Here is a 25,255-nt window from a genome sequence, read left to right as displayed (position 1 = left end):
GAATTTCTCTTGAATTAATGGATGGATTTGATCAGTCATCTTTCTCTTGGCATTGTAGAAGAACCATAAAGAATGAAGATATGACATGAAACATAGAAGAGGAACAAAGAACATATCTTCTCAACTTGTTGTAACAATGTTGTAGCATCATAGTAGAGCAGAATATTCTCAGATTGAATACACGTGGTACCACCTAGTGAAATATCTGAAAAGGGCTAACTAATTAGACATTCTTCTTGTCACTACGTGAAGGATCTCAACCCTTGATTTCAGAAGGAAATGTTCTAATCCTACAACCCATTTTTACCCTATCACTTTAGGGGGAAATTGGAAAAAATAAAGAGGAGGAAGCAAGAGGAAGAAACAAAGGAGGACCGGAGAGAAGAGGAAGCTGAGCTCGTGCAAGAAGAAGACCTACTGAAGATAGGAAGGTAGAACAATGTGGAAGCATCTCCGAGTTTTCTATTTGGTTTTATAATTCTTAATTCTTCATATTCTAGCTGAACTGTGTTAATGACTGCATATATTTATCTGCTTTTGAACTTTAATATGAGCTAAGCTCTTATTGTGTTGGGATGATAACGAGTACCCGAACCTGTGATTTGAGCTGTAATTATCCAGTTTTCTGTACCTCTGCTATAGCACAGTCTATTATCAATGTATTCAACGTGTTAGTTTTTGAGTATGATCATCCGTGAGTGACTGCTGTGGTTTTAGTTAATTGGAAAGTTAATTAGACCTAGATAAATGCTGAATGGCATGAGTTAGCTTAATCTTTATTTGGGTTTAGTTAATTAGTGGGTGGGGTAGGAATACTCATCTGCCTCACGTAACCAATATTGGAACTTGGGTGTAATCCGCATCCTCAGTTCAATTCTCCATAGAAATATGAGGGTTTTGAAATAGGATGTTAATGCATATGTGGATTGTAAGATACCCATATGCAATTGTGTTATAGGTTCCTTGATATACCTTGTGCTGCAGCGTTGCTGTAGTTTTGACAGTCAAATTCAAGGGAGGGGAAATTGATTTCCAACATTCTTACCATTTATTATAGTTCCTTCTATTGCATATTTTTCCTTTAGTATCTTTAGTTTAATTATCCGTCTTTTGTTTATTTAGTTCATTAATCTTACCTTTTGCATTGATAGTTAACGATAAAATTCTTCATGGGATCGATACTTTACTTATTATTTACTACTTGATTGCGACACATGCACTTGCGTAAAATTTTTTTAAAATCAAGCAAACAAGTTTTTGAAGCACAGAAAGGAGTAAAGCAAAAACGGAATTTTTTCTAACTTTTTAGAACACGAAATTTTTGTTTTTCCAAAAAACCATAGTAAAAACTCTTGTTCTTAAGTTCTCATCTATTTATAAACTTGTATGGTTATAGAGTTTTCTGAGTCATAATCCAAGATTATAGACATTTAATATTATTATAATGTCCCATGGCTTGGTTAGACTAGGGTCCACAGACCACAACCGCAATCACACCCGACTCGGCCCAGCTCGGTGCATACGCGTGATCCATATTTAACTCTCTATCGGGATACACCCCATTTAGGAGCAATCAACGTATATATAATTTATATTCTCGTTAGCTCCATCCAATGTGGGACTAAACAAATATGGTAAATTAAATTACCTTATATATATGCTTAATTGCCAAAATCTTTGGATCAAAATCTTCACATCCAAAAAAGTCCTTTAGAAGCAATAATCAAACAAGAGTCCTAAAACAACATTAGGGAGATAGAGTTTTAATGTTTTGAAACTTATCTAAATAATATATATATATATATATAACAAAAATCCAACATCATTCTAACTAACTTTTATTTATCTATTTTCAATATTGTCTTCATATTTTAAATTTAAAAACATTACCTATGAACCATATCTCCAAAATAATGTGTGGATTAATGACCAAGAGAGAGACGGAAAAAATCACCAATGGTAAAGGGAAATAAAGAAATGAGTTGTGTACGTATAAATTATTTTTCAATTCAATGTTATTATTATTTATGATTTCTTAACAGCAGGGAGCATCTTTGATATATTCCACCCTATGAGGGGTCTAATTGATTAATATGAAAACTTTATATGCTAGCATTAATTTTAAGGGGTAACTTAGGGGATGACCTTGAAAATTTCCCTTGAATTTATAAGAAAAAAAATAATAGGGTCTTCAATAGAAACCAATTCCTTGATATTTTGTCTTCCAAACCATGAATTAGATGGGTGGTGAGGACCCGCACTTCACCCTCTCATAATCACAAAGGCCAAGCCCTAGCTGTCGCAGTCAGGCTTCTTGGTCTGTTGGCGAAAAAGGACAGAATTACGAAGAACCCAAGACCTTACCTTGGCCCATTAGTTCACTAGAAATCAAAGATTGGAAGGGACCATTCACCCACGTGGCCATGTCCATGGCCATTTATTTATTTATTTATTTATTTATTTGGTGGAGGTGTGGGGGAGGGGCGGCAGTGGGGTGGGGTTAATCCCCTAAGCTCATGTTGAATCAAGAGAAGGTGACAAATCCATAAAGCACATTTATTTTATTTTAATTTTGAAAGATCCATAAAGCAGTCCTTTGAAGGGGTCCAACTGCTTATTTATTAGATGACGTCATTCTTAGGAATATATTTTGGTTTTGTTTGATACTAATCGTTGTATTGCTTGGGTATTTTGGCGTCCGTCAGTGCATCTCAGTCTAGATTTCGATCTTAATTGTTTGTTTTTCAAAATTCGGGATTAAAATCTCAATCTGAATATATCACCAAATGCATTGACCCCAACCAAAAGCACTTCTTTCTTTGTGTTCTTAGGGTTATAAATTCTGAGATAGATCAAACAGCTCGAGATCTAGGTAAGCGATTCACCTTCTTAATTAGCAGCGTCTCCCACTTTTTGTTTCTCTTCCTCTACAATATTTATTATTCAAAAACAAATATGAAGGTCGGTTTCTCTCTCTCTCTCACTCTGGATCAAATTCAGTTTAATTGCTCCGTTATTTTAGTTGTGTTGAAGCAGGGAATCTTCTGTAACGAATATAGTATTTCGATTATTCGATTCTTTCTTGTGCTTGTTGGGTACCCACCTTGAATTTTTAATTATTTATTCTGATCTGATCAGCAACCATTTGCTGCAGAAAGTACTGTTGGAAATTCATCTAAACGGAAACAAAGAAAAACGGAAGGCCATGAAGGCAGCTTCTTCTGTTCCAGGTATCAACAAGTGGGTTTTACGAAACTTCTCTCTCAGCTAAAGCAGAAAATAACAAGTTTTCTCTCTCTCCCTCTTTATTTATTTGTTTATTTTTCTTTCTTCTGGGTAGGAATTGATTTCATATCAGTGGATCTAAATGAGAAGAAAATGACAGTGATAGGAGAAGCGGATCCTATTGATATTGTGGGGAAATTGCGAAAATATTGGCACACAGAAATAGTCTTCTTCGGGCCACCAGAAGATCCTAAGAAAAAAGAAGATGAGAAGAAGAAGAAAGAAGAGCAGGAGCAGAAAGAAGAGCAGAAGCAGAAAGAAGAGATGGCCCAGCCTAGGGCAGCAATAGAGCTTTCGGGTTATAACAACCCATGTAGGACAGTATATTACTATGTTGAGAATGTGGAAGAAGATTATCCCAACTGTACTTGTGTTATCTTATAATTTGGAGGACCATTCAAAGCAAAGCCATCTAGCTACCAAGCTCCTTTGGTTTAAGGTATATTTTGTACATATTGTGTGGAACATGTTAAGTGCTTTGTTGGCACTACAAAAAAAAAGGGTTTTCGTGGCGGTTTTTTCCGCCACTAAAAGTGGAAAAAACCGCCACCATTTGATTCGTGGCGGAAACCACCGCAGCGATTTAATATCGGCGGTAATAGGTACCGCGCGTGTAAGCTTCAATTAGTGGCGTTTCTATATAACCGCCACTATTATTATGCATACGCTGGCGGTAATTACCGCCGCTAACTAAATATATAGGAATGGTGATGAGAGGAATTAATTTTACTTTAGCGGCGGTAATGTATAAAACCGCCACTAAAAGTCACTATTTAGTGACGGTAAGCTAAGAAACCGCCACTAAATGTCAATATTTAGTGACGGTCATTCCTCTAACAGCCACTATTTATGTCATATTTAGTGACGGTAAGTTAGATAACTGCCACGAATTATGTCCTATTTAGTGGCGGTTTTCCAAAAACCGCCACTAATTGTGTTTACAATTAGGATGAAATCCCTTGTGATTTCCTGCTCATTAGTGGCGGTTTTTTGTTACCGCCACCAATTACGTTACTTTTTTTTTTAAAAAAAAATCCCTAATTTTGCTATTATATTACATTTATTCCTGAAAGACAGTACAAATACATGAATAGAAAGAAAATTCAAAAAAGCTAACAGTATTCAAAGAACACAATTAAGAAAAATAAATACAATACATATTAATCAAGTCAACAAAAACTACATGTGGTACTATACTTGATGTTACATGTTAATCTAAACACCAATAAGAGAAGAAGGAAAAAAATGACACAAAAAGGAATAATCCAATCACATTAAATTCAGAATTCGTCATTAAAAGAGTGGCTGCTTAGCCTTGCAGAAGTTCAAAAGGAAGTTTGTTTATATCATTTCTTGTCCAACCACTCTTGTCTTCTCTCTCTCTGCAAGGATAAGCAGCCACTCTTTCTCTTCAGTACCAAAACTTAACTTCTGAAGTTCTTGGAGTTGAGCATTAAATTCATCAAACTTCTTCAAGGACACAGGTCAGCTTCATCAACTGCAGGAGCCCCACCCTGTTCACTGAGTTTCAAATTCCCAGCAATCTCTTCCCATATTTGTTGCAATGCAAACAGAATAACAATTTGTGATTTCTTCAGTTTCATACGCATTGCTACATGTCCAAAGAAAACCAATTCAGGATGCTAAATGTAAGGCAAATCCAGTTGAAAGAAAATTTGCAAGGTACAAAAGTTTAAGAAGATTGCCTGCAACTGCTGCAGTAGAGACCCACTAGTTGTCACTCCACGAAGTGGACTCTGGGCATCAGTGACTGCCATTAGGAATTCTAAAGAAGGTACAACCTCACCTGCAATATACACAGAATTGAGAAGATAATCTCAAGGTAGCGCTCCTTTTATTTCTTTTTTGTTCCCATGAAAGTCAAGTTATATGATATAGACAAAATTCACAATTGAAAAAAAGAATTACAGAGGTTGGGAGAGAATACTAACTAAACATATATCACACTTCCTTTTTTGTTCCCATGAAAGTCAAGTTATATGATATAAACAAATTTCACAATTGAAAAAAAGAATTACAGAGGTTGGGAGAGGATACTAACTAAACATATATCACACTTCCCTCTTTGGTTGAGAGTATTCTTTCTTTCCTTCATAGCCCTGGTGTTCCAACTGGTTAATGGATATTGAAGTCTTCTGGGCTCTTTGGGGGGGGGTGGTTTCTAAGTGTTCCTGATTGCATGGCAGCAACTACAACATCAAGCGAAGGAAGCTCTCACAGATCACAAACTCTGCTCATGCTCTTTCTTGGGCTGCTCCTCATCATTCTTCTCCTAGCTCATCCTTCACACCAGTCCAGGATATTAAACATGTCCATGGCGGCTTCTTCTTTACCAACAGAGAGGCTTCTCTCAGATTCATCCACCAACACCACTTCATATCACATACAATGGTGGTCAAAAGCTTACTCGTAGTGAGGGGTTCTCCATCAAAGAATCATCTGTACATTTTCATTTACTAGAATTTTGACTTGTTTTTTCAGTTGTGAGAAGCTTTATTATCTAAGTCGGTTTTTTACTGTTTAGTCTAGTTTTTAAGGCTTCGGTTGGAATCTTGAATTTTTAAGGTTTGGCCTTCCTCAAGACATAATGGCATCACATTTTTCAAAGGGTATTGTTTTCAAATTTGGAGTGGAACCGTACTTAGCCTAATAAACTGTAATGTTGTATAGAATTTATTCATGATTCTGATAAGTAAACTGTTTTTTTTAATGCGTTAGCTAGTGTATCACTTTGTTCTTCATGGATGGAATCAGTAGCACTAGTAAGCTAATGCTAAGAAAGTAAAAGAAAATATTGGGGGCATAGGATCTGGATGCCCATTTAAAAGGACAGCTAATGCTAAGACTAAAGAAAATAAGGAACCAACTAAAATTGGAAACCACCAAAGTAAGCTAATGCTAAGAAAGCCAAACTGCCAAGTTATTCCTTCATAATTTACCCAAACAATTAAGAAACTTAAAATAACTTATAATAAATTCCAGTCCTTGTTGGACCAAAAACCTTGGATGGTTTTGTTTGGTTTTGGGTTTGGGTTTCCAAAACCGATCATACCCGTCCAACCATTAAGTGCACCCACATCCATCAGCACCCCATATGGTAACCCATCGGTTTTATTAAACAATCTTGGAAATAGATGCAGACACAGAAAGATGAGAAAACAGTACATTTATTTATTTATTTATTTATTTATTCATTCATTATTTCTTACTATACAAAGAATATACAATGATGTGTAAGGTTTTCTTCCCCTTTCTTCTGAATAAATTAACTAGAAAGTAATCAAAGTTTCCATGACCCAGTAAGCAATAGCTCATATTAAATTACAGAAAGAAGTTACATGAAATAATTGACAGAGAGAGAGAGAGAGAGGGAAAGATGGTCTTACTTGTCTCTTGAGATGGGATATATGAGGATGGGGCCCTCCAACATAATGTCTAAACATAATGTCTTCTGTACCCCGCTTATGCCGACACCTACTATCTGCTGCCAATTTCATCTATTCTGCACACCACAGAGAATTGCAATATTAGATCTATTCGAACTACACGGAGGCTCTGAACTTTATAAATCTTTCGACATGATTCATGCAACCTTCAGATCGAACCTGAACTATGATAGCATTAGGCTTGTGCTTAGCATCAAAAGTATCTACTGTAGATATTGTAAATGCAGAATTCGTCATTCGATCAAATATCATACCTTGTTTGAGAAAGGCCCACTTTGCATTCTGAAACTCTTCATGGAAGCTAAAGATGAAACAGGAACACAAAGGAAACTAAATCAGTTGGGTAAGTGATCAAAACATATCATACATGAAATAACAAGAATAGCAAAAATAACAGAAACCCATTTCAAATCTTGATCAGACTTACCAAGAAGCTAAATCAAATCTGAAGATAAGAGCAAATACGAGGTACAGGGTGGTCAAACAGGTGATCAGATCCTTGGGAACACCATTATACACGAGGATCAAAATGGACATAAAGACATAATAATAATAAATAATAAAGCAGAAAAAAGAAGCAGCGAATCTCGAAGATAGATTTGTTTAACATAAACATCAAAACAAATAAGGAAAACCCACAAGAAGAAGAACACAAAAGGAAAAGAACGCAAGATTCTTCACGTGAATATTTTATCTCCAAAAAGATCCACAAGAACAATAATTCCATTAAAAATAAAAACCACATGAAAAGTAACTCATCCAATAATTGTTAATATGGAAGATAGAGCGTGTGGCAATGCCAACACCAAAAATTCTGACCTGTACATTACCCTTAATTTTCATGAAGCTGGCGAAATTTGTTCAATTCATTTTGTTTTTGTTCTATTCCATGTTTAGCTTTATGGACTAAGTACTGTGTTGACTGTTGAGGACCCAAAGAAAAATCCGACTTGGATCAAATACAACAAATTCAAATTTCAGTTTTCTTTGTATATATCTTTAGAATGTCAGATGACTAGTGTCGTGGATGGATGGAAGCAGTCTTGGTTGATCTAATAATCAGTTTTTATTTATCTCATCTCACATCAGAATACGATTATAGAAATTGAACCACCCAAACATACAACATGCAATATGTAGCTCAAATACGTAAGAAGTAAAGAGAAATTTTTAAATATGCTAAGAAGCTATCAACCTTTGGTTTTAGACTTGATATTCAAAACCCCTTCACAACACTGTAAAAATACTCAGAGAAGATTCATTTATTGGAAAGGTTCAATGAATCAAAAATATCTTAGTCAAAAGGCAATTATTTGACATCTTGTCGCTACGCAACAAAAATTACCACTGCAAGCAATTCTATGGTTTTAGATAAATGCATATGCAGAAAATGGGGCAATCATGGCAAAAATAGTGATGTGGTGAAACAAATAACTTCTAATAGGTATTTCTAAAATAATATTAGACTTAAAGTTAGATAAAATAAAAATAAAATCAAACACCATTCATACTAAGCATCACTCTACAAACAGAAACTACAAAGAGCAAGAGAATCAAATTACAGCCAAAGGTAATTCTGCTCACAGAACCTCTGAGAATAAAATAAATCCCCCGAGAAATTTGGAACTGATACCTGAGACATCAGCAGTTACACTTGTTTACCTTTTTGCATTTCAAGTGAGAACAATTTATTGAATTTGTCCTACAAAGGACAGCAGCTTCTATAAATCAACTAGATCTTCATATAGCATAAATGACTGTGGGAGAAACATTGGCCTTTTTTGCAAGATGCCAATGGTAGGCTCACAATATGGAGTTGTAACACCTACCTTCTTTGAGATGACCAGCTTTAATCGAAGAGGCTTAGACCAATGAGTGAAACTGAATTTAATCAACTAATTCTCAACATTGAAACCTGCAGAGATGTTGGCAGAGTTGGTAGGAAGAGGAAGGGAGGCAACATTAAACCAGATGCCAACCTTGATATATACAGCCTAATGTGCAGGCTGATTAGAGTAAATTGAAAATGTTAAATGTTTCGAGTGGTTAATCAGAGTACAAATCTTCCAAGTCAATAGTCGTAAATTTAATTCATTGATTTGCAAAAGCTAGCTGCGGGATTGTTGATGGGTGTAAATTGTTGATGAGCCCCGGGCTCAAAAGGCCAGAGCAGCAAAGGCAGCTCCACAAAAGTCATTGCAAAACCAGTTCCTGATAAGGTAATAGAGATTAGCCCAGGTACTAGAAAGAAAAACAAACAGCGGAAGCCTCTGAACCAAAGAAAATAAAGAGAAGTAGAAGGGTCATCGAAGAAGAAAACCCAAACCATGACATCAGTCCTTACAGCTAGGAGCAAGGTTAATCTCTTTTTAGAAACCTCCATTCTTTTCCTTTTTCTTTATAGGAAAAATGAAATCTACCATGAAGTCTCCATCTACATGATGGCATCCCTTAATAATATGGTTTCATAGAAAGACAACTAAATAGAAAGAATACAAATAGAAAGAAACTGAAGACAATTTACAAAAACTAAATTAGAGCACACACACTATTGCTATTGCCAAAGAAGACGATACATTCATCTGTACTATACCAATGTTTCACCACCCAAATCTTCATCCAGGTATCACTTTAAAAATGGGAAGAGAAAAAAAAATTATAAAATCCTTGGTCACTTGTAAACTAACTAGGAATCCAAATATTTTGTAGACACAGATAGCTGAAAACAGAAACGTGAATGGGAGAAACTAACTGTATGGTGGGTGTGGGTGATCTGAGGATTGAAGTACAGAATTGGTATATTGAAGGCAACGAAACATAATTGGTATGAGGAGGCTAAGTTGCGCACTGTACCTGAGGATGAGCTTCGTTGCAAGCGAAATGATGGGAGAGGCTGGCGATGCAAGAACCCGGGAATGATCCCTGCCTTCAACCTCACACACTAGATGAAGTAGTTGTTACTTCAGGTAACTAAATCAAGGCATAAGACCAATGCCAAGAGTTTTGTAACTTTTTAGAAGAGACTAATTTACTGAACCTTCATGATCAACAAGACCACCTCTTCAAGTATGACTAATACAAGACCTCATACCTGCAACAGGGCAGAATAATTACACAACGAAACAAAGAACTGGAAGAAACATTTAAGGGGGAAAAATCAGCAGGGGAAAAACACAGATGTGACAATACCCAAACCTATTATTATGAGTTAGACCATATAAACAAATCCTTCATGAAGTACCAAATATAAACAAATCCTTTCCACCACTGTACCAGATCGAAAAAAGAAAAAAGGGGTCTATCATGTAACTAGAAGAGGAAGAACAAGCAAAACGACAATGGTCTTCTTGTATGAACAGTAACACCACTGTACCAGATCGAAACACTAGTAGCTAGATATCAGTTGACGGAAACAAGGCTCGGTGTGAACCAGAAGAATGGATGACATGGCATGATAAATTTCCAGTAAAACCAGTGGTGAAGGACGACAACTAATGACTTAACCTAATCTCATCGCATCCTTGAAACTTTCTACCTATCAAAAACGATAACAAGGATGGCAAAAAAAACACTACCAAAAACAACATTTCGGAGCCATCAGTAAAATCGAAACTGAAAATAGCTTAAGGACTTGGAATCCAAATCTTGAGAATAGATGAAACAAGTGGTGAAAGCGATTCCAACTTACCCTAAATCGCAGAGAGCATAGAAAAGAGAGAAAAGCCGTGTTTCACCGTAAGCTTGCGATTCGCCGGTTTGTCCAGGGAAGAACCTTAAGTATGGTCACCGTAAACTTGCGAGTGCCGAAGTTGATCCAAAATTTCGAGTGGATTTCTCACCTTGAAAGTCCTATCGATCTCTCTGAGTTCTGAAGTTGTTCGTCTGAAACAAAAAACAAACTGAGTTGAGAAGCTGAAAATGAAAATCGAACGGAAAATGGTCAAAAATTGACGCGGGATTGGGCGGGAGAGGAAAAATCTAGGGTTCTTTGCAGCGGTTCCTATAAAACCGCTGCTATATTTATCTTCAGTGGCGATAATATATAAACGCCGCTAAATATATTAATATTTAGTCGCGGTAATATCCGGAAGGCCACTACTTATATGCTATTTAGCGGCGTTAATAGAACAAACGCCACTAATATTTTATTACTTACCGACGATTTTCTAAAACCGCCACCAAAACCCCTATATTTTCACTCAACCCCCTACCGCCCGAGGGGAGCCCGTGTTTTTTCCCTAATTAGTGGCAGTTTATTGAAAACCGCCAGTAGATAAACATTATTAGTGGCGGTTTATCTAATTAAACGTCACTAATTCTACTTTTTCTTGTAGTTTTTTGTTTTTTTTTGTGTTTGTTTTTGGGGGCGCCCCCCTAGGCCTGGAATTTGAGGGGGGGGCCCCTTTTTTTTTTTTTTCTTTTTTTCATTTTTTTCGCGCATCGCCCCAGCCCCCCCCTTATTCCCCCCCCCCTTTTATTCTCCTTCTTTGGGGGGGGGGGGGGGGGGGGGGGGGGGGGGGGGGGTTTTTTTTTCCCGAGATTGTATTTTTTTTTTTTTACACATCAAAATACTAGGGGGGTTGGGTTCCCCCCCCCCCCCCTTTTCCTTTTGGGGGGGGGGGGTTTGGTGGGGTTGGGGGGTGCTCTTTTTCTCCTGGTGTTTTTTTTTTATTCCCCCCAAAATCTAAAGAAGGTTTTATGAACCCTACACAACACATTACTGTCTCTAGAGCGTCTAATAGACCGCTGCACTAGATAAACCATACCCCGTTGGACACTGGTGGTGATATGCCTTAGGTTAATTTCCCCTTATTTTTAGGAAAATCCTTATTAAATAAGGATAATTTGGCCATTTTGAAATATCAGAGATTTAAAGATAAAATTTTTTACAGGAAATAAGAATAAATATAAGGAGATAGAAATTTCTCTTATTTAATATTGACTTATTAAGTCAAGGTCTTCGCCTTTTCGCCTTGAAAAGCCTCTAGTTTGTGATTGAGCAAGTCACATTCCTAGTCAATTTCAATTTGCGTGGCAACGCATTTTCTATGGTCTTGTTGTAAGTTCAGCATCAAAGATCACCTCTTTATTGAATTTACATAATATGTGTAAAGGAGTGACATACACGTGTCACTGTTTCCATGTATGTCACTACCAATATATATATATTAATGATGCATGTGCATATGCACTTGTGTTGTCTCCTCGAATATAATTTTTTATTATCTGTATAATTTAAATTTTTTATGTTTTTTTTCTTTAAGTTGAATTTAAGTTCGAAACCTATACGTTTTCATCGCAAGGATGCAAATAACTTTTCCACAAAAAAAAAACGCATAGTTTATTCGATCTTACTGGTGAGAGACCCTTCAACTCTTGATTCATCAACGACCAAAATTACTTCTAATTCCAAATAATAAAAAAAATCTAGGCCAATTCGAGAGAGAGTGAGTGAGAGAGGACATGCAGTGCATTGCAAATACATCATTATAAACTTCCTTAAAAAATTGAAAGGATCTACTTCTTCTCAAAATACCGCACTCATGTATTCTCCAACACGTTAGCCAAAGAATTCTCACAAAATTCCATCACCAAAAAAAAAAAACATTTGGATGACTTTTAGTGATATCATTGCTAAGATCTCCTTGTTTGCCAGTTTTAAGGAGTCCTCATCATTACGTATGATGTGCTTCAAACCAAACTGCTTGGAAGCATGAAGTACATCTCAAGCAAGTAAACACAAGAAAATCCTCCTTTAGCAATACCAAACTTGAATCTTTACATTAGCAATATTAATTATACAGCAAGGTAAATACTAGAGAATCATCCTTTAGCAATAATATGACTATAACCTTTAAATTAGCAATATCAATTGTATGTCCTTCTAATCAATTGTGCTCATTGTGTATGAATGGCTTGAACCACCACATGATAAAATATAGACAAGCTTGCATTTTGGTCGAGTCAATTAAATACCCCAACATTTAACACAACCAATATAAAAGATGAAAAGAACATTAGAAGCTCTGTAATGCATGATGTAGAGATTAAAACTTTTTGCTTAATGTGTCGAAACTCTCCAATGTACAATATCCAAAATGGACATTAAATTGTGGTTCTTTCATAATTTATAAATAACTTTTTATAAGATAAACTTTGTTGCTTAATACCACCGTGTAAAGATCTGTGCCTCCAATTTTGTACTATGTACATATTAAATCTCGAAGACAACCGGAACCTGCTTCCATCCACAATCATGGATCTTGTGACAAGTTTCTTTCATTTATGCAAATTTGATGTTTATGTTATTTTGACAAAGTGGAAAGCCATTGAAAATCGATCCTATATTTAAAGAATCAAGACACAGCTCCCAATGTACATTAGGATCAGGTTTCTTCAAAGTTCTACATCAAAAATGCATGAATTCACCCATTCACAGATTTGTACATTACAAACCTTTCAGTTCAGAAAAGAGCATGACAAAAAGGCATCTAAATCATTTACCTCTAAGAAAGCCATATAAATCTTTGTTTAAGAGCAAAGTTTAAGGAAAATTAGCAATAGAAAATCTCAGTAGATGTGAAAAAGAAATCTTTATTCCCAGTGATATTCACGATCAAGCTAGGGGAAAATCCTAGCAAATATACAAATCTCCACATTCCTGTCATTTTTCATTGAGCTGTTAAGCACACCTTATTAAAAAAAAAAAAAAGATTTTTTCAATGAACTACGACTAAAACCTAGATAAAATTTTGGTGACAGCATAGTTCCTATCATTTTTCATTAGAGCGTTGGTTCACTGTTGACTCCACCACCCCTACCCCCACTATATCATCCCCACCCACCCCCCAATTAATTGTATCCCATTTGATGATATCCCTAGCCCTGATGTAAGTCAATTTTTTGTAACTTCCAATAATAGATTGAATGTTTAGGTTCAATTTTTCTGTGTAATGCAAGGAATATTTAAGTTGTTTATTTATTTTATGCATGTGTATTTAATTTTTTTGATCAATGCAATTTCAATTTCAATTTCAATTTTGAGTTCAAGCTTCAAGTTTCGAGTGTCAATTTTCAAAAGGATTTGTTTTTATTTGGGTCTAGCAATTGCAAATTTGAATCATTCCAGATTTGGTTGTTAGGGTTGGTTGAGATTCGAATCGATTGTTCAAGGATTATTTTTGTCATTCAAGATTCAAAGATGCAAGTAAGTAGCTTTCATTAATAATCTTCTCTCCCCACTCCATTCCTGCTTCTGTCTACCCTTCCATATTCTTAACTTATGATTTATTTTTCAGCATTTATTTGTTGTTTTTCTTTCCCCCTGGGTCTTTGATCAAAGATGCCTACAGTGCCTCTCTTTAGTTAGATTTCTCTTTTCCTTTTATTGCTTTGTTACTTGTTTTGTTATTTATTTTCTGCATTTTTTTTTCCTTTAATATTCGTTCCCCCGATCGACGGACTGTAAGCTACAGCAAATGATCCACGGTCAAAGTCATCCTAGTTATACTCCTCTTCCCTCAATCCAGATATGACACTCGGATCATTTATTGTTTGCGTATTTTACTCTTGCTTTTTATTTATGCATTTTTTTATTTATTTATTAGATGATGATTGGTTAGGTTATGTCTGTTTTATTTTTAGTCTCAATTCGATTGCATTAGATGTATGTGTTAGGATCGCTCATTTAGTTTAATTAATTAGTTGGAAATTTTGAATCATTGCACTCTCGCGTTACCGTTAAGAGGTTAAATTATAAAGTGGCATATCTCCTTGAGATCGACCCGTTAACTACATGATACCATATGCTTGCGATTACTTTTATTTTGCAAACACTCATATATGAAGATGATATTTTAGTCACTGGAAGTAGCCTCCAAGCTATCTCTGAGCTACTTAAGTCCCTCTCTACCACATTTGCCCTTAAAGACCTTGGGAATCTACATTATTTTTTGGGTATTGAAGCCACTAGACAGCTGTTGGTCTTCATTTGACTCAAAAGAAGTATATCTTGGATCTTCTTTGTCTGGTAAATATGCATGAGGCGAAATCAATGCCAACTTTGGCTTCTGGTGCTTCCTTGAGTCTTTACACTAGTACTCCACTAGCTAATGGGACTTTATATTAACACACCAGTCGATGTTTTGTAGTATTTGGCTAATACCCGCCCTGACATTAGCTTTGTTGTAAATAAGGTTGCTCAGTTTATGCACCACCCACTGATGTGCATTGGTTTGTTAGCAAGCACATCTTGCACTATTTGTGTGGTACAACTACACATGGCCTTTTCTTTTCCAAAAAAACTCTTCGGTTGTCTTATCAGCCTATGCTGATGATGATTGGGTTGGCAGCCCTGATGATAGGCGTTCCACCATTGGATTTTGTGTTTATCTTGGATCTCATCTGGTTTCATGGGGCTCGCGCAAACAAAAAACTGTTTCTTGGTCTTCCACTAAAGCAGAATATCGGGCCATTGCTGCTATCTCTACAAAATTAATTTGGTTGAGGTCTCTTCTTTGGAGAAATTAGGGCATTTTTCCCACAGGCCCTGGTCGTCCTGGGTGACAACCTCAGTGCCACCTATTTGACAGTGAATCTTGTTTTTCATGCTCGTACCAAGTACATCGAAATAGACTTTCATTTTGTGCGCGACTTGGTTGCCTCTAAATAGCTGGTGGTTCATTACATTTCCACTCTTGATCAAGTTGCTAATGCTCTCACCCAAGGATTACCTCCTTCTCGGTTTATTTTGCTCCATGACAAGCTTACGGTTCTTGACCCGTTTTGCTTGCAGTGGCATGTAAAGATTGACATACACATGTAATTGTCTCCGTGTATGTCACTACCTATATATATCATATGTGATCCTTTGATTAATTAATGAAAACTCTAAAGTCTAACAATATGCATGACTATTTACCAAGTTTAATTGGGATATTAGGAATGAGCATGGACAATGTCCATAAATTTTAAATTTTTATTTTTATTTTTTAATTCATGTTCAGATAAAATTATTCATATGACCAAAAAGAATCCTCTTAGAAAAATAATTCATGAAAATTAGTTTTTTCACATATACATATGAAACTATTATTAGTATCATATCACATAAGAAAGAATGGGCCAACATGCTTGACCTCCTTCGAACTAAAAAATCAACATCCCCTTGTCTAATAAACACTTACCAAAGCATTCAATTCCACCCCACCCCCCCACCCCCCCCCCCCCTTTTCCCTTTTCTTTTTGATCATTCAAACCAGTCATAAAGACTGGGGCCTACAAGCACAAGAGATAGGAAGGGGGTTTGGAATGACCAAGCTTCAAAACCTCCTTGAACTTACTACCTTTATCTATGAGGTTGTTATATTACTATTGTGCTAGAAACGCATCCACTCTTGTTTAGAATCCATGAGTTGAGATCTGCTATCCTTGAGGAACGAGGGGGACCAAGTCAAAAATGGAGTAAATGTTCTACCTCTAAGATATATGACTCATTTCTCTAAGATTTGGAATTGAATTCTCATTGAAGAAGCCCCAGTGCCGTTATTATTATTATTTTTTTTTTTTATCAGAATTCAGAGGTGTGGCCCTCTTATACTAAATGATAGATAAGTATAAAAAGAGCATTGGTCTATACAGAGTAAAGGATTCAAAATTTCCAACTCTTCATTCTTTACTTAGCAAAAGTCGTGTGAACCTGTTTGCAAAAATCAGAAGTCAAAACAAACGTTAATCAATATCAATTTCTACAGAGTTAATCCACTTTATGTTGATGCAATTGGTAGGTATCACGTAACTACCATTCATGTTGCAGGGTCATATTTTAAAAATAGTTTGGATTGAAAATATAGCTTTTAACCCTTTGCAAAGCAAAATCGTCCTTCCATAATTCTATATAATTATGAATCTTCTGCTTCATAATCTTCTTGTACGAATCCCTCTTTTGTAGTTACACTCCGGACAAAGAACTCATCCTTACACTAAAATTGTTTTTCTAAAATATATTTAAACCATAAATTTATGCGTGATAAATTTAAACTAAACTATATTAAATATTGAATAGTCAATCAATGGATGAAAGTTTAAAATGCTGATTTGATGATGAAGACGATGTATTTCTTCTGTGATTTCAGAAATGGTGAATTAATTCACGATTTCGCGCTAGTTCAAGTTAAATTACATTAAAAATTAAATCTTGAAATTTTCTCTCCCAAAGCGTCCGGCAGAGAGAGACTTGTACAGACGCCTCGTTGATTTAAAAGATCTCTTTGTCTTCCTCAATTTGTAGTCTTTGTCTTGGGTCTATAAATCCAGAAGAAAGAAAGACTTTTTTTTCTTGTTCAGAAAGATTGTACTTTTGGTTCTCAGTCTTCTCGCACTTTTGGTTTCTCATTATCTCGCAGTCTTTGTATTTCGCTTTTGATCGGTTGAATTGCGCCGTAGTGCTTTTTGTTTGTCTTCCCAGTAGCATATATTTGAAACCCAGTAGATAAAACATGAAGGTCAGTTGTTTCAATAATTTAGTTATCTCATGTACTTAGACTTACTTAGATATATATCTGATTGAATCTTCTGGTCTCTGCTACCATTTGTTGCAGCAAGTAGTGTTGCAAATAGATTTATATGGTGGCAAAGAAAAGCAAAAAGCCATGAAGGTAGTCTCTTCAGTTTCAGGTATTGAATTGATGGGTTTTTTGAGACTTTTATGGCTCTGCTTTTCTCACCTGAAGGTGGAAAATAACAATTAATTTCTTTTTGGGGAGTGCAGGAATGAATTCTATATCGATGGATATGACTGAGAGAAAAATGACAGTAATAGGAGAAGTGGATCCTGTTGACATTGCGAGGAAATTGAGGAAATATTGGCGTACAGAAGTAGTTTCTGTAGGGCCACCAGAAGAGCCTGAGACAGAAGAAGCCAAGAAAGACGAACAAGAGAAGGAAGACATGACCCAGATGGTTTGGGAAACAATAGAGCTTGCAGGTCATCACAACCCATATAGAACAACACGTCATTATGTTCAGAGTGTTGAAGAAGGCTACCCAAACAATGCTTGTGTCATCTTGTGAAATGGAGGATTCCATCAACAAGAAAAAAAAACAAAATTTTGTAGCTAGCCTGCAACCTCCTTTGTACAGCTGAACAGTTGGTTGATCTATCTTACCATAGGGTTCCTTTCCTACTTATATTATGAACTAATCAAATCATAAAAACTATTTATTTCTTATTTTATAATTTCCTTTTTTATTTAGATTTAGTTTGTATATTATTAAAAGAACAAAAATATAAACAACTGGTTTTAAAGAAATGATCTAATATATTCAATATTTTTACCTCAAGTACTAGATTGATTCGATCATCCTTGCATCTTGTTATGACCTCTTTCACGCGGTTGTGGGGCTAGTAGAAATTCGTGGTGCTAATCACACTAAAGACCCAAAAACTTAAGCTTTCCCCCCCCCCCAAAACTCAAACAAGAAAAATAATAATTGTAATGATAATAATAATAATATTAATAATATTGGAATCATAAGAAAGACAAACTGAAATAGGAATAGCAAATAACAAAAACAACAATATGGAAAAACTCACTCACAAAATAAATCCTTCTGGTAGAGTGTCATGATCACCAAATAATTACAAAAAAAAATCTTTCCTTTTTTATATTTTTTATTCAGGGAATAGGCTATATTGGGATGGGTATTACATAATAGGTGGGGACTATGCCTTGACTCTCAAGAAATTTAAACTTTAATTTTCTACTTAGAATTATTGACTTTCTACCAACTAATCCTTCAAAGTTTTGAGAAGAAAGTTAGAGGTTCATCAATTGAAGCCATTTATTTGGTAGTAGTACATTGATTGATACATGGTCTTTTGTGAAATTCATTAAACACCTGGGAAAAACATTCAAAAAAAAACCCATCAGAAACATCAAATGGCAGTTCAAATTCCATCTATACAAATAAGGAAGATGGGTTGGCTAGGCTTCCACTTTCAGCCTAAACCTGAAACTCTGCTGGAAGCTCTTTTCAACTTCTCTTATTTCCATGGCTCTTCGTCTGTTCATCGAGTTTATTTCTATCTTGCCGGTCGCTCTTGGGCGAAAGATGAAGAAACCAAGACCCTACCTACCATGGGCCCGTAAATTTTCTGGAAGTCAACTATGAGAAGGAATCATTCAACTTCCTTCCCTTTATTAATTTCAAAATTTGGGCGATCCGTAAACCTCTTTTTCTCCTTTTTTAACCAAAGAATTCAAAACTGCTGATGCAACTAGATGACTTCACTCGTTGAATGCTGTTTTCTTCTTCTTTCTTTGTGTTCTCAGGGCTATAAATTCAGAAAGATAAACCATTCAGAGCTCGATCAAACTCATTCACCGTCTTAGCAGTCTCTCCCACTTCTGGGTTATCTCATCGTCTGCAATATGAAGGTCAGTTTGTCTTTCTTTCTCTCTGGATCAAGTTCAGTTTAATTATTTCGTCTTGAAGCATGGAGTCTTCTGTGATGAATATAGTGTTTCAATTCTTTGATTCTTTCGTGTAAAATTATTGGATACCCACCTTGAATTTCTAATTGTTTATTCTGATCTCTGGTATCATTTTCTGCAGAAAGTAATCGTGAAAATAGATCTATACGGCGACAAAGAAAGGGCTAAGGCCATGGAGGCAGTTTCTTCTGTTCCAGGTATCTAACAAATAGGTTTTTAGAAATTTCTATAGCTTGTTTTTTCCTCCTCTCAGCTGAAGCAGAAAATAACAAGTTTTCACTGTTTTTAATTTTCTGGGTAGGAATTAATTCCATGTCCATGGATCTAAATGAGAAGAAAATGACAGTGATAGGAGAAGTGGATACCGTTGATATTGTGGGAAAATTGCGGAAATATTGGTTCACAGAGGTAGTTTCTGTAGGGCCCCCAGAAGAGCCTAAGAAGGAAGAAGCCAAGAAAGAAGATGACAAGAAAAAGGAAGATGAGAAGAAGAAAGAAGATGAGAAGAAGAAGAAGAAGAAAGAAGAGGAGGAGAAGAAGGAGAAAGAAGAGATAGCCCTGATGGTTAGGGCAGCAATAGAGATTGCTGGTTGTGGCACCCCATATAGAACAATAGGCTACCCTGTCCAGAATCTGGGAGAAGACTACTATCCCAACACTTGTGCTATATTATAATTTCGTTTTATCAATTTCAGAGTTTTTGATGCATTGATCAAATACCTAATACAGACTTCAACCATGTATCCAAAAAAGGAGAGAGAAGCTCTGCAACCCTGCTGATCGTCGCCCACACCCCCTGTGCCGTCTGAGAGGCGGAGAGGCTCGCATGCTCACTGCCTCTCCGCCTCCCCTGCTCGCCGTCTCCCTCCTTTCCTCCTCTGCTCCTTCCGCCCCCTCTTCCCTGCACTCCCCGCTCCATTCTGCCCCCTCTCCTCTGCTCTCCGCCCCACCCCCTCTCCTCTGCTCCGTTTCCACCACCTCTCCGCACCCGCTTCTCTTTCCTCTGCTCTCCGGTCCACCCCTATACTCCGCCCCCGCTTCCCTCTCCTCTGCTCATCCCCTGCTCCCGCCTTTTGTTTTTTCTTCTATCTTCTCTGCTCCTCTTCCCGTCTTTGTTACCCTCTTTCCCCAACCCCGCTTCAATAACCAGATCTAGGGTTTCCCCTTAGATCTGTTTGGTTGCAGTACTTTGTGTTTTTTGTTTTTTTTTGTTTTTTTTTTGTTTTCATAACAGCTCCTCTGGTTACAGCGGTTCTTTGGTGCACATCGCAGAACAACTCCAACTCTGGGTACAAGTTCTTCTGCGTCGAGCTTGATAGGAACGCCTATACGGCAGAGCCGGATGGCAGGTCTGACCCTGCTCCGCACTTTCGCTGCTCCCATCGCTACACCTTAGGGAGTTTTGTGTCCGCCCTTGAGGCGTGCTGTATGTTCCCCTATGTGGGTGTTATATATCTGTCCCCCTATGTGGGTGTGGTGTGTTTGTTCTAAGGGTTTTGTGGACCTGATCCATTTTGGGCTTGACCCAACCCTTACCCCGGCTGACCCTGTCTATTGCATGTATGACAGTTTGGTCTTTTTCCGCTCCTTGGTTCGTTTTGAACCTTGTGTACTCATGCAGTTGTGTCTGTACTTTTTTTAGTTTTCTGAATGAAGTACTGTTTACCAAAAAAAAAAAAAAAAAAGATCAAATACCTAATACAATATCACTCCACATATTAATACTCAATGCTTAGAAATGAGAACTGTTGGATGCATTGGAGAGTGGTGCCCTAATGTTGTAGAGAAAATGTATAATTTTTTATTCCTCTTCAAAATCTTAAGAGAAGCTTTGATGGAAAACCTACTTGCAAATTGTAAAGTAATGTCATTAATTTATCTATGAAAGCAAGTGTTTACAAGCATGACGCAAGACTCATGGAAGGCCTTTGGCATATACAAGATATTATGATATATCAAATTAAGGCATTATTGTGGTAGAATCATCCATTCTAACAATTCTATAAAAATATTTTTTGGGAAAATCAGCATCCACGTTCAAATTTCACCTAATAGTCTTTTATATAGTTTTTCAAGGATATGCAAGTGATCCAGTTCAATTATTGGAATATTTTTAATCAAATCATTTTGGGTACTTAAGCATTTGACCTAGATCAAACTAGAGAAGAAAATATAACAACATAAATTTTTTAAATGGAAAAGAGATTAGAAATTAGCACTACCCATTATATGAATTGGAGATTTCTTATAGATGCCACAACTAGAGATGCACTCAAATCATTTGCAGCTTGGAAAAGAGGCTCGCGGGATTGACGTGAGGGGGCAGGGATGGCTATATTTCTAGGAGCGAACTCCAGGCGAATATAAAGCGCATGGATAAAAGTTATGCCTTGGAATGAAAGACAATTCCGAATCCACTTTGTCTATGAACAAGGAAGCTATAAGTAATGCAACTATGAATCTCATGGAGAGTTTGATCCTGGCTCTTCAGTTTTCTGTTGAGGTCTATCCCATAGAGGTACTCAAATTGGATCAGTGATTGATTTCTAGGTTTCATCGTAAACCTAATCGGTTACTTCCAATTATGTAAATCAATAGTTCAAACCGCACTCAAAGGTAGGGCATTTCCCAGTCGTAGGGCATTTCCCATCTTTATAGAAACTTCTATACCAGAAAGAATGGATTTGAGTATCTCGATTGAAGCAAAGAGCCCTCCATGTTGGGGGCTCATTACTTCAGTTAGTCCCCGTGTTCCTCGAATGGGTATCTTAGTTGTTGAGAGGGTTGCCCAAAGTAATAATGGTGTGTCAAATATTGGTCAAATCATCCCATATTGTTAGATAATTTAATTTTTTTTAATTTTCAATTTAAACCTTAGTTTAATATCACACCCTTGTGAAGAAAGATGACGTAGAACCTTTGCATAGATTCACCGAATGTAAGTATCAAAATATGTTTCTTTAGCAAGTTTCTACATATGTGACAAATTTAGTGAGGATAGCAGTTTTCTCTCTTGAAGACTAATCTAATCTTATGAATATTGAATATTGTGAAGGTTAGTTCTCATGTTGCTCTTGTGTATAGTCTTAAACCAAACAATCATTCATCTTATTCTATCTCAATGCCAAACTTGATTTCAGGTGCAAGTCTTGACGTAAGGATCGATGAACCATAGTTGTACATTTTAGATCAAGATATCGAAATAGTTATTCAACTAAAATTGAATTAGGTAAAGCTGCACAGAAAAATTACAATGAGCATATGTTGTTTGGCATGCCCCCACATCCTTTTATGAACTCCACTCATTCGCTCTTCATCACGACTACTCACTAGGTGATTTATTTTTTCAACCCCTGTTTATGAGAACGTTCACACTTTGACGTCCTTTTTTTTCTTTTTTTGTCGTTTTATGTTTTTTTATTTGTTTCTTATATTTCAAATTTAATATTATTATAAGTTTTTTGTTTTGTCCATTAAGTTTGAACTGCAAATTAATTTTTACAATGTTTGACTAGTCCACATTGAGCCTTACCTCATGCTCATCTTTTAATGATATCATAGCTAGAGATAGAAATGCTATTGTATTTGAATCAAGAAACATGCTAACTAATTATAGTTACAATTTTCAAAGGATATGATTATTATTTCGTACATCTTATATCTGACAAAAAATAGACAATATACTAAGCATAATAAATAATAAATTTTTTGAAGTGATTTGAATCCTATGTGTTGGATTTTAGAATCATATCAAAATTCTGGATTTAAATTTGAGGCTAAGTCTAAGGTTTTACATGTATTTTGAAATTAGATTGATTCTATATTACAGAAATGTTATATTTATTGGGATAATTACTATTGTCCCTTGTAATATAGCTTAATTATTACTTTATTTCCTATACTTTTTGAAATTTCTAATTTAACATTCAACTTTACCTATAATTATTAGTACCCCTTTACCGTTAAACTCTTTTAGTTAAATGATGACATGCCATATTTTATTTATTGAAAAATCTCAAATTAACCCTACAGTTTTATATTACTTGTTTACACTTGATTAAATTACATCACTATCCTCAGTAGTTAGGGAAAACTTAAACCTAATTAAACAATCTTTTTTTCTAATCAAAAGAAATAAAATAAAATAAAATAAAAAGAAACTCATTTTCAAATTTATATATGTATTTTTCAATTTGGTAATAATTTTGTTATGAGTAATTTTCATCTGGACCCCCTGAGGTTTGGTCCAGGTCACTTTTAGTCCAGTTTAAGTTTCCTTTTGCATATGGCTCCCCTGTAGTTTTAATAAATGATTAAATAAGGACAAGTTCAACAGAAACTGTTAATTTAATAAATTGGTGACAAAAATACCCTCGTTTGGAATTTTTTTATTTTAATCTACTAAAATAAATAAATAATAAACAGTCATCGATTCCCTTTGAACAATTATCTGTCGGAGTCGGAATACATTCGCCGTCGACGAAGAAGATTGAGTGAGCCACATTTGGAGATCAAAACCATATATGTGATCCTCATGCTACTGCACAAAAAAGAAAATGAGGACGATTTACTCTTATTCTGCTACTACTGCTGATCTCTCCGTCTGCAACAGGGGTAACCGCTCTTCAAAAGTGTTACCTTTCTCATGTTTCAAGCTTGGATCAGTTGCTATTTTTTCTTGGAAGTGGATCTTTTGCTTCATTCTTTAAAATCGCAGAGGTAAGAATGACAATCGGTTCTTTTCTTTGTGGGATTATTGAATACATGAATATACCCATTTCTAATTTTCAATTTTTTTTCGGGTTTCGACTTTGTTTGACGGTCTTTTTTCTTCTGTACGGGCTTTTTTTTTTTCGATTTTTTTCTTCTTCTATTTTAGAATGGATTCGTAGTTGACGTTCCTCTACATTCTGATAGAAAAAAATCAGTTTTTTCTTTTTGACTTTCTTTATTCGTTTTTGTGCTCTTGTTTTGCTTTTTTTGGATTGTAGATCCATCGTTTTGAATTTTTTTTCTCAAAGAATCAGTGGTGAGAACAGGTATGGTATCTGACGAATAATCTTTCATCTCAGATCATAATCGAATTGAAGTTTGAAATTTGTTCTTCATGACTTCCATTTTGATGTTTTTTAGGGTTTGAGAGGTTGTGATTTGAACTGAATTCAAAACGATAAGAGCAAGTTATCGCTGCTAGGGTTTCCCTTCTCGCTTGAAAATTCGATGTTGAAGACGAAGCCTTTTGTGGGACGAAACAAAAATAAAAAATAAAAAACAAAAAACAAAAAATTCCAAACGAGGGTATTTTTATCACCAAATTTATTAAATTAACAGTTTCTGTTAACTTGTCCTTATTTAATCATTTATTAGAACTACAGGGGAGCCATATGCAAAAGGAAACTTAAACCGGACTAAAAGTGACCTGGACCAAACCTCAGGGGGTCCAGATGAAAATTACCCTTTTGTTATTTACTTTCCAGTCCAATTTTAAAAAATTTCTATTTCCAATAGATTGTTATTTATTTATTGTCTAATTTAACATTAACAATTTTAGGAATTTTTTTTTCTAAATGCAATAACATTGTCTTTGACTTTCTTAATTATAAAAAGGCAAACTAGACACTAAACATTCAACTTTAACGATCTTTTAATACTGTTGAACTGAGAGGAAATAACAGTAATTTCATAAAGAGTAGGGTTCTTTTAGTAATAAAACTATAACACAGGAGACAATAGTAATTATCCCTTATTTATTTATTTTAATTAAAAGAGATGACATTACGATCCAAAACCTAGAAACACCCCGACATTATATATATATATATATATATATATATATATATATATATATATATATATATATATATATATATATATATATATATATAGTGTTGGTATCAACAAATGATTGACATCATCTCAAATGTGAGTTTCCATAGAGATTCAGAGCTAGAATAGGTTCCCAAGTGTCAAAATGGCTCTGCCAACCCAAGCCCAGTTGGAGACTTAACT

At 35.6% G+C, this 25,255-nt stretch overlaps 2 protein-coding genes, 1 long non-coding RNA gene and 1 pseudogene across 5 annotated transcripts; 3 read left to right on the top strand and 1 right to left on the bottom strand.

The window, feature by feature from the left end:
- The first annotated feature begins 2,788 nt into the window (after positions 1–2,788).
- On the top strand, positions 2,789–3,718 carry LOC149029882 (heavy metal-associated isoprenylated plant protein 39-like). 3 transcript variants are annotated; one of them, XR_016171208.1, is made up of 3 exons: positions 2,789–2,872; positions 3,155–3,230; positions 3,341–3,718. XR_016171208.1 is itself a non-coding variant. In XM_089142214.1 (3 exons), exons 1-3 carry the CDS (start codon positions 2,956–2,958, stop codon positions 3,667–3,669), a joined length of 411 nt encoding a protein of 136 aa, XP_088998340.1. In that variant the 5' UTR covers positions 2,916–2,955; the 3' UTR covers positions 3,670–3,718. The 3 variants fall into 3 exon arrangements, 1 of the variants encoding a protein (XP_088998340.1); XM_089142214.1 differs by lacking the exon at positions 2,789–2,872 and adding an exon at positions 2,916–2,961; XR_016171207.1 differs by lacking the exon at positions 2,789–2,872 and having other exon boundaries at positions 3,005–3,240.
- Positions 3,719–8,888: 5,170 nt separating this feature from the next.
- LOC149029881 (uncharacterized) lies at positions 8,889–10,725 on the bottom strand. Its single transcript, XR_016172818.1, has 3 exons — positions 10,441–10,725; positions 9,606–9,843; positions 8,889–8,963 (listed from the first exon to the last, which is right to left on the bottom strand). It is a non-coding gene; the product is annotated as an uncharacterized LOC149029881 (long non-coding RNA).
- Positions 10,726–17,248: 6,523 nt separating this feature from the next.
- On the top strand, positions 17,249–17,822 carry LOC149029880 (heavy metal-associated isoprenylated plant protein 39 pseudogene; annotated as a pseudogene).
- Positions 17,823–19,110: 1,288 nt separating this feature from the next.
- LOC149029879 (uncharacterized) lies at positions 19,111–20,926 on the top strand. The gene is made up of 3 exons (XM_089151821.1): positions 19,111–19,189; positions 19,368–19,443; positions 19,548–20,926. Exons 1-3 carry the CDS (start codon positions 19,184–19,186, stop codon positions 19,919–19,921), a joined length of 456 nt encoding a protein of 151 aa, XP_089007947.1. The 5' UTR covers positions 19,111–19,183; the 3' UTR covers positions 19,922–20,926.
- Positions 20,927–25,255: the final 4,329 nt, after the last annotated feature.

The sequence above is a fragment of the Hakea prostrata genome, chromosome 1 (assembly GCF_041222555.1).
Source record: "Hakea prostrata isolate BN-2017 chromosome 1, UWA_Hpros_2, whole genome shotgun sequence".
NCBI classification, from domain to species: Eukaryota; Viridiplantae; Streptophyta; class Magnoliopsida; order Proteales; family Proteaceae; genus Hakea; species Hakea prostrata.
Note: the sequence above shows the minus strand (reverse complement) of the source record. Positions and strands in the feature narration are given on the sequence as shown.